We start from the raw sequence: 15000 nt of genomic DNA on the forward strand, positions 1-15000 counted from the left end.
TAGTCACAATTTATGTTCCTAACACTAGCTTAATGATAATTAAGTTATTTTACTAAATTCTTTGTTATATTTAAAATAATTGAAAGAAACACAGAACATCTCAAAATAAATACAGTAACAAAAGGGTTAAGGTTTCAGACATGATATTATTAGTAACAATGGGAATGTATGAAACTCTCTGTGTTCAGTATTCATTGCTGTATACATTGCATGTGTTTGTGTCAAGAGCTTCCAATTTGCACTCAGAATCTGTAGAAACCCAAAGCAAAGACACATTAATATACATGACAGAAATGAAGTAGAAATAGTTATCTCTACCACTTCCAGTTTATAGGGTAACATTAAGAACAACATGCTTTGCCAAACCATATCTAGATTTATAGGGTCATATGATAACATAAAATAACAGATATAAAGTCTTAAAATCAAATATGATAAACCTGGTCATTGCATCATTATAGGTTGATAGTAGAATTTTGAATTAATCATGCTTAATGCCATATCATTGTCTTCCTTTTCTGTACAGTTACAAACCCTTCTCAATGATATGGAACGAGAAAAAGTGGAACTACGGCGTCAGCATTCGCAGAACATTAAGAATATGCTTGACGAGACAAATGCGAGATTGGAGGAAATGGAGGAAGCATACAAAAAGCAAAACAATGGCAATGTAAGTGGATTTTTCTGTTGACTTGGAACTTCATTCAGAGAAACGCCTCCGTTGTTAATAAAGAGTGGAATTAAAATGGAATTAATAACTTTCGAATGACTAAATATTATTGCATTTTAAGCAATCTGTTACACACAGAGTATTAAATTTTAATAGATCTTTGTTCAAGTTTTTTTCTTTTTTAGTGTCATGCTTAAAAATGTAAATTTTCTTTGCTTAAATATTATATTCCTATTATTTTTACATTCTACTAATAATTGTTTTGCATAATTTTTCTGTTATGGATTTTTGAGAACTTGCATTGACAATTAGTAAGGTATTTATTTAACAAAATGTGATGAGATTAAGAATTTTTTTAAATGTTTTCCTGCAGCATCGACTAATATTTCTTTTAATTCATGGTATTGTTCCCCATTCACTTCATTTAATTGCAGCTCTGAATGGAAGAATTTCCACCCATCTATATTGTCAGCCATACAAAAAACCTTCAGGGTTCAGCTGTCCCATGTTCTTATAATTATATGCTATGAACTATGGGGTACATGCAGTGACTGCATGATTAAAGAATTTCACTTCTCAACCATGTGGCTTTGTGTTCAATCCCACAGGGCAAGTGTCCTCTATTTCAGCTCTGGGCTGACAAAATTTTTTGTGAGAGAATATTTTCTTCAACAGAAAGTAAAAGAAGGTGTTGTGTATGTGTGTGTGTGTGTGTGTGTGTGTGTGTGTGTGTGTGTGTGTGCATGCATGCGTGCATGCATATATGTCTCCACATAAATGTTTACAACCTACATTGAGCTGTGGCTACAGCTGGTGATAATCACTACTTGCAGCTCAGGTTCAAGCAGTGATGTCACCATTTGTGACAGGAGTGCAACCAGGAACATTTGTTGACATTTCCTTTCAACAAATCATCTTCTGACTCTGCACTTTAGAATTCCTCTGGAATCAAATAATCTTTTACTTGAAAAAACATGTAAGGTTGGCAACTGAAAAAGCATCCAGCCATAAAAAACATCCTGCTGCAATTAGCCCTAGTCTAAACAAGGCTAGCAGAGAAAAACTTATCCAAATTCCATCTATCTTTCTTATTCATCACCCTTATAATAATAATGTTTCTTTACTCTCTCTACTCTCCCAGAATACTTATCCAACAACACCAGTAATTATGTCATCTCTCTCTCCAACAAAACTTTCTATCTGAATCATTACACTTTTTCTCTTCCTCCTCACAGCATAAAATTTATTCATCTGTGTTTTGCTCATTTCTTATTTATTTCATCTTTGTCCATCATCCTAAGTCACATTTTTTCATTTTCGTGTGTCCATTCTGTATTGTTTTGTTTTGCTTTGTTTGCTCTCAGCCCTATATCCTCCAGAAATTTTTGTGGATACCACCAATATAGGAAGTGCTCAGTCTTATCATTAATGGTACAAAACTGAATATTACTAATTGGTTGATAACTGATGAAGAATTAGGGATCTTCTGTGTTTGTCTCCCATCCGGTTGTACACTCAGTATACATTGTTGTTTGTTTATTTTCCATACATCTTTTCATTTACTATATACATGTATGTTTGTGTGTATGTATGTGTGTGTGTGAGTGTGTGTGTGTGTATGTATATATATATATGTATATGTGTGTTTGTGTGTATGTATGTATATGTGTGTATATATATGTATATATATATATATATATATATATATATGTGTGTATGTGTGTGTATGTATATATGTATGTGTATATATATATATATATATATATATATATGTATGTATCTATCTATCTATCTATATATATATATATATATATATATATATATAAGAACAATCTTACTTAGAAATGGATGCGTGTGTTTGGTTTTGTGTTTATGTTTTTGTTTCTCATTGTGTTTGACGCTTTTTGGGTGTCCTGTACCCATATAAGCATGTAAATATACATGTAGAGGTAGGTACGTACATATATGTATGTATATATGCATATGTTTTATTTATTTATTAATTCATTATATATATATATATATATATATATATATATATGCACATCACACATACATACATAGACACATACATATATGCACACAAATATGCATATGTATGCATGAGTGCATGTATGTGTATGTATGTATTTATATATGTGATGGGCTTTGTACCATTTCCGTCTATCAGAGTCACTCACAAGGCATTAGTCATCCGAGAGCTATATGGTAGAAGATACTTTCCCAATGTGCTACTCAGTGGGACAGAACCCAAAATCACATGATTGCAAAACCAAACTTCTTAACCATTGATTATGAAAGTTCAAACAATTGTCTCTATTCATCACACATGAATTGAATAAAATATTGATTGATTGATTGATTTTATTCAACAGATAAATATGATCAAAGATCTGGAGGGTAGAGTTCAAGAACTTGTTCTTGAAGCAGACTCAATTTCTAAGAAACGAAATGTTTTGGAAACGGAAAATAAAGAACTACAAACAACCATTGACAACCAAAAGGAAGAAATACACTCATTAAAACAAAGGTAATTAATCTATTTTAATTAGTGTATATGAATTAACTGAAACTGACACATGAACAGAGAAACTAATAAAATTCTTTATCTGCTTTCTAGAAGCATTATTATTATTATTATTTTTAAGGTGGCGAGTTGGCAGAATCATTAGCATGCTGGACGAAATGCTTAGCAGTATTTCACCCATTGCTACGTTCTGAGTTTAAATTCCGCCCAGGTCAACTTTGCCTTTTATCCACCAGGGTCAATGTCATCAGCTTATCCCCTCCTTGAAATTGCTGGCTTTGTGCCTTTAGTAGAAAGGATTAATATTTTATTAATGATAATAATAATAATAATAATAATAATAATAATAATAATAATAATAATAATAATAATAATAATAATAATAATAACATCAAAAAATACCTTAGGAACGATAACCCAGGTTTGAAATTTCCCCAAGACATCTGATGAAGGCTGGAGAGTATATCAGCCAAAACATTGTGTTAACAACAAACAAGATGAGGACAAATATCCATCAAATGTAAATAATGTACATAATTCCTCATCTCCTAAATATAGAACTGTAATATTTTAAGGGTAGTGGATTTGCAGAGTTCATTAAACTTAAATGCCTTCTGGTTCCTTATGTTCTGATTTCACATTTCAACAAGGTTAATTTTGCCATTCATAAAAGAAAGTACCAATAAATTAGTAGGGTTCATTTAATCAACCAGCCCCTTCCTCCAAAACTGATAGCTTTGTGTCTAAATGAGTAGTAATTATTGTTTTAAGAGTGGAGTAGAAAATCATTAAAAGCATCAGACAATATGCCTTGTGTTATTTCTTCTGGCTCCTTATGTTCTGAGTTCAAATCTTGCTGAAGTCACCGTTGACTTCCATTCCTTTGGAGCCTAGTAAAATGAAGTACCAGTCAAGTACCAGGGTTCATTTCATCAACTATCCCCTTCCCTACAAAAAATTTCCAACCTTGTGCCTATGTTAGAGATAAATAATAATGATGATGATGATTGTGGCGGTGGCGGTGATGATGATAATGATGATGATGATGGTGGTGGTGGTGGTGGTGGTGGAGCTTTCTAGCTCTTCCAGATCAATTTCACCTTCTCTTCTAAAATATGAGTTATGTAACTCCTCTACATCCCGGGGACCTTTTCTGCTCTTGCCCTTTCTGTCATTCTTTAACCCTTCATTCCCTAGCATAAAACTTCCCACCTTACAGGTTGCCATGCAATCTTACAGGCTGCATGGCAACCTCACAAGTGCTGATGGCACAAAACTAGCATCCAGTACATTCCTTAAATTGATTAACATGAGAAGGGCATGTAACTATAGAAACCATGCAAAATCAGACACTGGAGTATGATGCAGCCCTTAGACCTGTTGGCTCCTTAGCATTAAATGATTATTATGATGGTGTCTCACTATATTATGAGTTCAAATTCCACCAAGGCCTGCTTTGTTTTTATAGCACTCTATGGTCTCAAAAGCTGATGCTGATTCAGTTACGGCTCCTCTACCATATGCCAAAGTTAGTAAAAATAAAGTTCTTTCCCAAATGATATAAACTCATGAGGGCTGATTTCCCAGTTTCCATGATATATATATATTCCCCACCTGAACAGGGTGCTGATCCTTTGCAGCATTACTCATTTTTGCCAGCTGAGTGAACTGGAGCAACATGAAATGAAGTATTTTGCTCAAGAACACAACACCACCCAGTCCAAGAATCAAAGTCACAACCTTACAATCATGAGGCCAACACCCTAATGCCTCAATGCCAAAGTTAGAAATCATCATTATTATTTCAAAGATGTATAATTACAGCATAGAAGACACATGGTGATGCTAAAATGGGCAAACATTTAGACATTATTTGTGGTCAAAATTTTCATCACACCAACTGTGACCTGGTCACTGATATGATTCCGCTACAAGTAGTTTGAGGTGAGGTTGTGGGTCAATATATAAATATATATATATATATATATATATATATATATATATATATATATACAAATAAGAAAATGGAGAAATAAATTTAGTTTGTTCATCAACTTTCGGATATTAGAATGTTGGATTATTTATTCATTTAACAAAATGAGAACCTCAATATCATACATATATATCTTATAATTCAATACATATGAGATAAGAATACAAATTATAAAAGTCATAATATAAATTATTAAAATCAATAAAATCACTTCTTATAGCTGTTTCAGCTGGGTACTTTACCAACAGTATATTGCATAGATAATATCCTATAGTGGGTTACACCCATAACTCCTATCTTACTTTGTATATATATATATATATATATATATATATATATATATATATATATATAGGTTTCAGGGTTGGGTCATAAATATAATTTCATCTATATACATAGACACAGGCATGGCTGTATGGTAAGAAGTTTGCTTCCCAACCACATGGTTCAGGGCTCAGGCCCGCTGAATGGCACCTTGGTTAAGTGTTTTCCATTATAGCCTTGGGCCAACCAAAACCTTGTGAGTGGATTTGGTAGACAGAAACTGAAAGAAGCGTGTTGTATATATGTGTGTGTGTATGTCTGAGTTTTTGTCCCCACCACCGCTTGACAACCAATGTTGGTTTGTTTACATTCCTGTAACTCAATGGTTCAGCAAAAGGGGACTGATAGAATGAGTAGCAAGCTTAAAAAAAAAATAGCAATAAGTACTAGGGTCAATTCATTTGACTAAAACTTTTCCAAGGCTGTGTCCCAGCATGGCCTGTAGTCTAATGACTGAAGCAGATAAAAGATAAATAATAAATGTTTAAACAGTCTCTACGTGTTTTTGAGTGGCTAATATGTGCCTTCATTCCATGCTGTAATTGTCATTATTGTTGTTTACAGTTATTATTCTTGCTTTGATTTTCCTTAAATGAAATATTTCAGTGAATCCAAACTATCAGAAAAACTCAATGATTTGCAACAACAACACAGTAAAAAGGTTTCAGACATGGAAGAACAGTTCAGAACAACATACGCAAACACGGAAAAAAAATATAAAGAACTTAATAGCCAGGTAAATAACAGCTGTAGTTATTCCTGCTGTATATTGTGGCTATACAGTGATTGTACAGGGTTATATTGTAGTTATACTGTGGTTATGCAAGGGTTATACAGTAGTCACATGCTAGTTATACAATGGTTATACAGTGGTTTAGTCATACAGTGGTTGTATAGTGGTTGTATTGTGGATGTATTGTCTTTATACTGTGGTGGTTATACAATGGATATATGTTAGTTATATGATGGTTATACAGTGGTTATACAATGGTTATACTGAGGTTGTATGTTAATCATACAATGGTTATACTGTGGTTGTATGTTAGTCATATGATGGTTATACAGTGGTTTTATAGTGGTTATACTGTGGTTGTATTGTCATTATACTCTGGTGGTTATACAAAAGTTATAATATGGTTACATGTTACTCATATGATGGTTATACTGTGGTTTTACAATAGTTATACTGTAGTTGTATTGTGGTTACATAGTGGTTGTACTGTTATTATACTGTGGTGGTTATTCAGTGGTTATACTGCCGAAGGCACGTGGTTCAGTAGTTAGAGCATTGGGCTCACAATCATGAGGTGGTGAGTTCGATTCCTAGACCAGGCTGCGTATTGTGTTCTTGAGCAAGACACTTTATTTCACATTGCTCCAGTTTGCTCAGCTGTAGAAATGAGTTGCATCGTCAGTGGTGCCAAGCTGTATCAGTGTTTGCATTTCCCTTGGATAACATCAGTGGCATAGAGAGGGGAGGCTGGTATGCATGCATGAGTGACTGCTGGTCTTCCATAAACAACCATGTTTCAGAAGGGGACTTTCTAGGTGCAATCCTATGGTCATTCAGGACCAAAGGGGGTCTTTACTCTTACCCGTTATGCAGTGGTTATACAATGGTTATACTGTGGTTGTATTGTTATTATATGATGGTTTACTGTGGTTGTATTGCCGTTATACTGTGGTGGTTCTACAGTGGTTATATAATGGTTATATGCTAGTTATACAATTGTCATACTGTGGTTATATGGTGGTTGTACTGTTGCTATACTGTCTTTTTGAAATAGCATGAAGGCTGCAAGTTGGCTGAGGCATTACAGTGTTGAATAGAATATAGACAGCTTCATGGTATTTGTTCCACCTCTCTGAGTTCAGATCCTGCCACAGTCAACTTTATTTAATATGCCTGTCAAATATATAATGCTTGTTTATTTTATTCTTTTATTTGTTTCAGTCATTTGGCTGCGGCCATGCTAGAGCACCACCTTTAATCAAGCAAATCGACTCTAGGACTTATTCTTTGTAAGCCTAGTACTTATTCTATCGGTCTATTTTGGCGAACTGCTAAGTTATGGGGATGTAAACACACCGGCATCGGTTGTCAAGTGATGTTGGAGTGGCAGACACAAATGCACACACATACACACATATATACGATGGGCTTCTTTCAGTTTCCATGTACCAAATCCACTCACAAGGCTTTGATCGGCCTGAGGCTATAGTAGAAGACACTTGCCTAAGGTGTCACACAGTGGGACTGAACCCAGAACCATGTGGTTGGGAAGTAAGTTACTTACTACACAGCCTGCTCATTTATTCATGTTGTTTTGAATTAATCATGCGTTATTTTGTAGTTTAGAGATTTTGATGACGTGATTGATTATTTTTAGGATGACATCACAGGATAAGTGTGAGAAGCCAGATCTGGTCAGTTTGAACATAACACAGGGAGAATATTTCAACCGGATTTGACTGGTTTAAATGCTAAAAGGTTAAGGTTGATGAGAAAGTACCAATCCAGAGACTCATGCAAAATGCTTAGCAGTATCTGTTCTAGCTCTTTGTACTCTGAGAGCAATGTCTCAGTTGAGCGCTGGGGGTTGATGTAATTGACTTGGTCCCTGCCCCGAAATTACTGGCCTTGTGCCAAAATTTGAAACTAGTATTGGTGCCAAGTTGTTTTGACCTAAGTTGGTGGCCATCCCTTTGGATATAAACATTGAAGGCACGGAGGGAAGAGACATGCATTCATTTAAAAATATCATGCTTAGAGTTTTGTATACTTGTGCTGATGCATGTTCGAGTGACTGATGGGGGGGGGCTCCTGTATGCACACATGTGCATATGCATATGTGCGTGTGTTCTTTGTGTTTTTTCCTCACCATTTGACAGCTGGCATTGGTTTGTTTAGTCGCTCTAACATAGTGATTCACTGAAAGAGACTGATAAAATAAGTATGAGACTTTAAAAAAAAAATATTAAGTATTGGGGTTAATTAATTCTACTAAACCCTTCAAAGTGGTGCCCCAGCCTGGCCACAGTCCAATGGCTGAAATAAGTAAAAGATAAAAGATAAAGAAGGTCTGTTAACAGTATTATAGCAATGATTTAATGGTTTTTCTTAGACAAAGTTGAAATAATGCTCATAGCACTGTAATCTTTATGAGATATATATATAATTAGTAGCAAATACTGTTAATTAACCCTTCCGTTTATATTTCTTTTGGAATATTTTGCCTTTGTTTCACTTGATTTTGAAGAATTTAGTAGAACAACTTTGTCACTATTAAGCTGGTGTTTGGAACGTGAATTAAGAGGAAACTTTGATGGAAGATTTTAATTTAGATCACTTTAACCCTTTTGTTACCATATTTCTGTTGAAAAATACTGCTTTTGTTTCAATTAATCTTGAAAATAAAGAAGAATTTAGCAAAATAATTTTGTCCTTAGTAAGCTGGTGTTTGGAATATAAATTCAACTTGAAACATGTTCTGCTGTGTAAAAATGAATACTTTTCTCTTTGCAGCTATCAGAATCGAATATTGAACAAGGAAAATGTATCCAGCAGCTAAAGCAGAAACTCCAAGACACAGAAAGTGAACGGCACAGACAAATTAAGGTTGTTGTTTTTTTGTTGTTTTTTTTCCACCTTATCTTGGCTTTGAAAGTTATATTGGTTAGGAGTGGCTTTCATCTTAGGTGAATGTCAGCCAGGTGAAAATGATATTAGTTTCTCAGTTAAAAAAAACAAAAATCATGTGTTTTTACTTTCTTTTGCTGGTAGCATGGACAAGACACTAAATTTTTATCTGTCCTATTTACTTGACAAGCAGAATAAAGTAACTGTGGAAACTGAAAAGTGCGTAGAGAAACAAGTTATGCTTTAAAATGTTTCTCTTTCAAATCATAGAGCCAATATAATGTTCAAATATAAAATTCTGAAATAATGGGGGAACCACAGTCTCAGAATGACAGATATACATAGATGTCTCAAAACAGACTATGGAGCCTGGTGCAGCCCCTGGCCTTACAAGATATGGTCAAACTGTCCAAGATATGCCAGCACAGAAAACGGGTATTTAATGATGATGATAATCTTAAAAGTAAATAGATACCATCATTCTTGAAAGATTTATTTCTAGAAACAAAATAATGAAATTTCATGCATTTGAATACTTACTCTAGTATTTCCTAGACATGATTTTGTGTATAAAATAGCAAGTTTAAAGTACTAGGTGGTATGTGCACAGATAAAACAGTATAATGAGAGGTATCTATTTACTTTTGAGGTGTTTGTCTGTATAGAATGAATGGGAGAAGGAAAAGCGATTACAATTTTCAGGATCTCTGGAGGGCATACATACTGCTGTATGACAATACCTATTATTATTATTGAGTGAGAGAGCAGTGCATGCCATCAAAGTGACACTTGGGTACAAATATACAAAGCCCAGTATACCCATCATGACTACCTGTCTGATAAGGGTACACCAGACACATGTGTCATAACCATATGTGTGCAACATAGTGACCTTATGTCAAGATAAACAGTGTATGACCTTGCAAGTGGGGCCCAGTTAGAATTTTCTTCAGATTGAGTAGCCCATCCCACTCAAAAGCTCCCTAAATGAGAGTTATTTAAGGATGTTGAATGAAACTCCCATGTTTCCAGAGGTGAATTATTCAAACCCCAAAGCATTCCTCTCAATACATGGCTATAATGTTCTCTCACTACTCCTGCTCATGATCAGAGATGCATATATTGTCAGCCACTAAGGGACATATTCAACTGGTCAATCAACTGACAAGCAAATCTGTAGTATTGAGCAATTATTATTATTAATAACTATAATACTCATAATAACAACAACAATAATAGTAATAATCTTTTCTATTATAGGCACAAGGCCTGAAATTTGGGGGAGGGGGATAGTCGATTACATCGACCCCAGTATTCAACTGGTACTTAATTTATCAACCCTGAAAGGATGAAAGGTAAAGTTGACCTCGGCACAATTTGAACTCAGAATATAATAATGATAATAATAATGGTTGTCATTATCGTCCTCATTTAGTGTCTATGTTCCATACTGGCATCGGTTGCATGGTTTGACAAGATCCAATCCAATGAGCTAGATTACTGCATCCAATGTCTACTTTGGCAGGGTTTCTACATCTAGATGTCTTTTCTAATGCCAATCACTTTACATATTATAACAGGGTGCTCCTTTCTTTAGTGGCAACAGCAGGTATGAAGTCACCAAGTAATTTCCAACACCATACCCCTCAACTGAGTAAGAGTGCAGTATTGAGGGAGGTGTCTGTGTGTCAGGTGTTGGGAGGCTAAAGTGTGATAAAGGGACAAGAACTATTATTAATGAGACAGAAGGTCAGAAGGACAACGGAATCATTATTAGAGTGTTGGGTAAAATACCTTACAGTTCTTGTTCCAGCTCTTTACATTCTGAGTTTGAATCCTATTGGTGTCAGCTTTGCCTTTCTTCCCCCAGGAGTTGATGCAATAAAGTACTGGTCATAGACTGAAATCAATGGTATCTACTGACCCTTTCCTCTAAATTGCTCACCTTATGTCTAAATTAGAAATAATTACATAATGAGGCAAAAATTATTTAAAAAAATTTTTTAAACCCCTGAGTTATTCTCACTGTGGTACAGAGCTAATGAGTTTGCTTTCCAACTACATGGTTCTGGGTTCAGTCCCATTGCATGGCACCTTGGGCATGTGTCTTCTACCATAGCCTCAGACCGACAAAATCTTGTGAGTGAATTTGGTAGACAGAAACTGAAAGGAAACCGTTACGTGTGTGTGTGTGTGTGTGTGTGAGAGAGAGAGAGAGAGAGACAGTGTGTGTGCAAGGGTTTGTGTGTGTCTCTTTGTGTCTGTGTTTGTTCCTCACTACCAACAATCGGTGTTGGTGTGTTTACATCCCCCATAACTTAGTGGTTCAGCAAAAGTGTCAATAGAATAAATACCAGGCTTAAAAAGAAAATTAGTTGTGGGGTCAATTAGTTAACTAAAATTCCTTAAATTGGTGCTCCAGCATGTCTGTAGTCTAATGACTGAAACAAACAAAAGAATAAAAACCAAACACTGGGAGAAGGTTTAATGTGTCTCTTTTAGTGAAAGAATGAAATCAGAGAATAAAAAAATCATTTTTTATGTTTTTATGATTATTTTATTGAAGTGAGATTATGGTATTACTTCCTTTCAATTGTCTCAATTGATGTATTTTTTTTTTTTTACAGGAATTAGAAAACACTTATAATGCTGATAAACATCATCTGGAAGAGCTCCATGATAAACAGGTGAACTTGCAATTTTCTTCCCTGCAAACTAGTATTCATCATCATCATCATCATTTAACATCCATTGTCCATGCTGGCATGGGTTGGATGATGTGACTAGAGCTGGCAAGCTGGAAGGCTGCACCAGACTCCAGTCTGATTTGGCATGGTTTTCTACAGCTGGATGCCCTTCTTAACACCAACCACTTTACAGAGTGTGCTGGATGCTTTTATGTGGCACTGGATGAGTGCTTTTATGTAGTATTGCACAGGTGCTTTTATGTGGCACTGCACAGGCGCTTTTATGTGACACTGCACAGTTGCTTTTACGTGGTGCCACATGGACGCTTTTTACTACTTTGTCACTAACACTATCATCACTACTGACTGACATCACCTTTACTAGAAACCATTGCTACCAAAACAATGACACCCTGACTAAGGTGGCCTTTTGTAGAGTCTTTAGCATATCAGATAAATACTCATGCTATTGTGGAAGCATGGAGATTAGTGGTTATAACATTGGACTCATGATCATAAGACTGAGGTTTCAATTCCTGGACTGGGTCATGCATTGCACTCTTGAGCAAAACACTTAATTTAACACTGCTCAAGTCCACTCAGCTGGCAAAAATTAGTAATCCTGTGATGAACCAGTGTCCCATTAAGGGGAGGAATATATAACGCCACAGAATCTGGGAATCTGGCCTTGTGAGTCTGTGGCTTAAGAAGGAATTTCAATCTTTGTTTTGTTTTTTTTTTGTTTTTTTTTGACTCATGCTCTTTGACTTTCACTCTTTCTGCTCTGAGTTCAGATTCTTCCATGGTTAACCTTAGCTTTCCTCTTCCTTTCAAGGTAAAAAAAAAATGTGCTAATCCAGGGCAGTGACTTGGAGGAACTTTAAGATCTTTTGATCAGATGATTTGTGGTATTTGTTCTAGTGCATTTCATTTCAAGTTCAAATTTCACCATGGCCTACATGGATGGGAGACTCAATCCATATGTGTGTATGCACACACCTACACATATTCACACACAAATACACAGTGGCATGCACACAGACAGCTACAGACAATCTCATGCATAGATACATATACATGTACAGTTACAGCCAAGAGTTAAAATAAAAACAAAAAAATCTGCAATGTTTGCACAGGCAGAACTATCACCACCACTCCCACTACTACTTCTAGAAATTACCATCACCATATTAAGCTTGACTTCTTACGCTATTATTACAGGACAAATAATTCTGTTGAATAGTCTGCCCCCACCATTTCTCTGCAACTGTTCCTAGCTCGCTGCAACTCTCTGAAACAAATCTATTATATTTCTGTCTTGCTCCACTCCATAACATTAGTCAGTAGTTTAATAATGCATTTATTTCCCAATAGTCATCGGCTGTTCTCACCTCATTGCATTCCCATAACAATCAAATCACACTTTTTAATTTTCTAAACTTCTTCGTATAATCTTGAAGCTCCACAGATTCAAATCATGATTCCATCCATCTTTAGTTTGATTTCAAGTTTCCACACTCTGTCTCACTAAGTAACAACAAGCATACAAACAATATGCATGGAAATACACACACACACACACACACACTTTCTCTCTCTTTCATACAGACATATATACAGATACATGCATACTTGCATGTATATATGCACATGCACAGGCACACACATAGGTGTATGCACACACACACTTACACATTCTCACACACACACACACTGTCACGCACATATAAACATACAGACGTTTTTATTCATGTGGTTATTGCATACACATATCCATATATACATGCAGAAATATATACACACTTACACACACTCACACACACACGCACACACACCCTGGAGACTGTCATGCTCACAGACATGTACAGACTCTCATACAAACACACAGACACGCATAGACTCTTATTTATGCTCATGCACACATGTACATACACACATGCATTGACATAGTTTTCCTTCTCTCTGAGATGACTGTCTGTACACACAACATCACTATATATGGGATACTGAGGTGTTCTGATAAAAATCAGTTTACTAATTTCTACAGATGGAAGTTTTCTTATCTCTTGGCTACTATAAAACACTCACTGGTTCCGCCACTTTCACCAAATCTCAGGTTACCAAGGTAACGCAAGTTGTTTATCACTTCAATACACCTTGTCCAAATAAAATTGAACTTCTTCTAGCTTCCCATTTACTATATAACTAAACTGATCACTGTAATGGTGGTGTTTAAAGAACAGGTTGCTTTATGTTATTAATTTATCAATTTGCACAGAGGACAGCAAGAATCAAAATGATATTAGTTCTTAATATGTTTTGGCAAATTTAAATGTTAATATGTTAATCGTTATTGTATTTTGTTGTTGAAGAATGACATCTTTCAGATAAATGTGTGTTCATAATATCATAATACACTTGGTTCATTTGGGTCAGGGTATTTTGTGACACCCAGTGTTTCGATATCATTGTCTCCTCAGCTAAAACTACCCTGGACTAATGAATTTAACAAGAGTTTGTGGCTCTTGCTTATAGAATTCAGCAAATAAATTATCTGCTGATGTGCATTGATGTCTATCATCATCATCATCATCATCATCATCATCATCATCCTTTAACATTCGTTTTCCATACTGGCATGGGTTGGATGGTTTGACCAGAGTTGGCAAGCAGAGGAGCTGCACCAGGTTCCACTCTGATTTGGCTAGATTTCTATGGCTGGATGCCCTTACTAATGCCAGCTGTTTTACAGTGTGTGCAGGGAGCAATTAATGTGGCACCAGCATGATTTAATGTGGAACAGGTATGGTGCCAACCAACAGTAATCATCATGGGTACAGTGGACAACAAGAATCATAACAATGATGTAAATATTCATTCTTAATATGTTCCAGTAGATTTGAATGTGAATATGCTGGTCACTGTTGTATTTCACCATCAGAGAACACCATCTTCGTTCAGGTGATGTGTGTTGACAAACACACTTAATTCATTGACTCAAGGGGACTTTGACACATGTGTTTTGACCTGGTTGTACCTCTTTAGTCAAAGCTACCCCCAGATCAATGGATCTGAGAGAGATTAGTGGCTCTTTTTTTACAGAATTCAGGAAGCAAGTTATTTATTGATGCATGCTGATGTTTGCCAAAGCAATAATTA

General features: G+C 35.5%; 1 protein-coding gene across 1 annotated transcript in view; it reads left to right on the forward strand.

Annotated features, from left to right (window-relative positions):
- The window catches only part of LOC115226062 (centrosomal protein of 112 kDa-like), a 148484-nt gene that overhangs the window by 20705 nt on the left and 112779 nt on the right, over positions 1-15000 (forward strand). Inside the window, exons 3-7 of the mRNA XM_036499862.1 lie at positions 527-670; positions 3046-3200; positions 6121-6250; positions 9041-9133; positions 11782-11841. Coding sequence (XP_036355755.1) covers positions 527-670; positions 3046-3200; positions 6121-6250; positions 9041-9133; positions 11782-11841 — 582 coding nt within the window. The remainder of the gene's footprint in view (positions 1-526; positions 671-3045; positions 3201-6120; positions 6251-9040; positions 9134-11781; positions 11842-15000) is intronic.

This window comes from Octopus sinensis, linkage group LG2 (genome assembly GCF_006345805.1).
Source record: "Octopus sinensis linkage group LG2, ASM634580v1, whole genome shotgun sequence".
In the NCBI taxonomy this organism is placed as follows: Eukaryota; Metazoa; Mollusca; class Cephalopoda; order Octopoda; family Octopodidae; genus Octopus; species Octopus sinensis.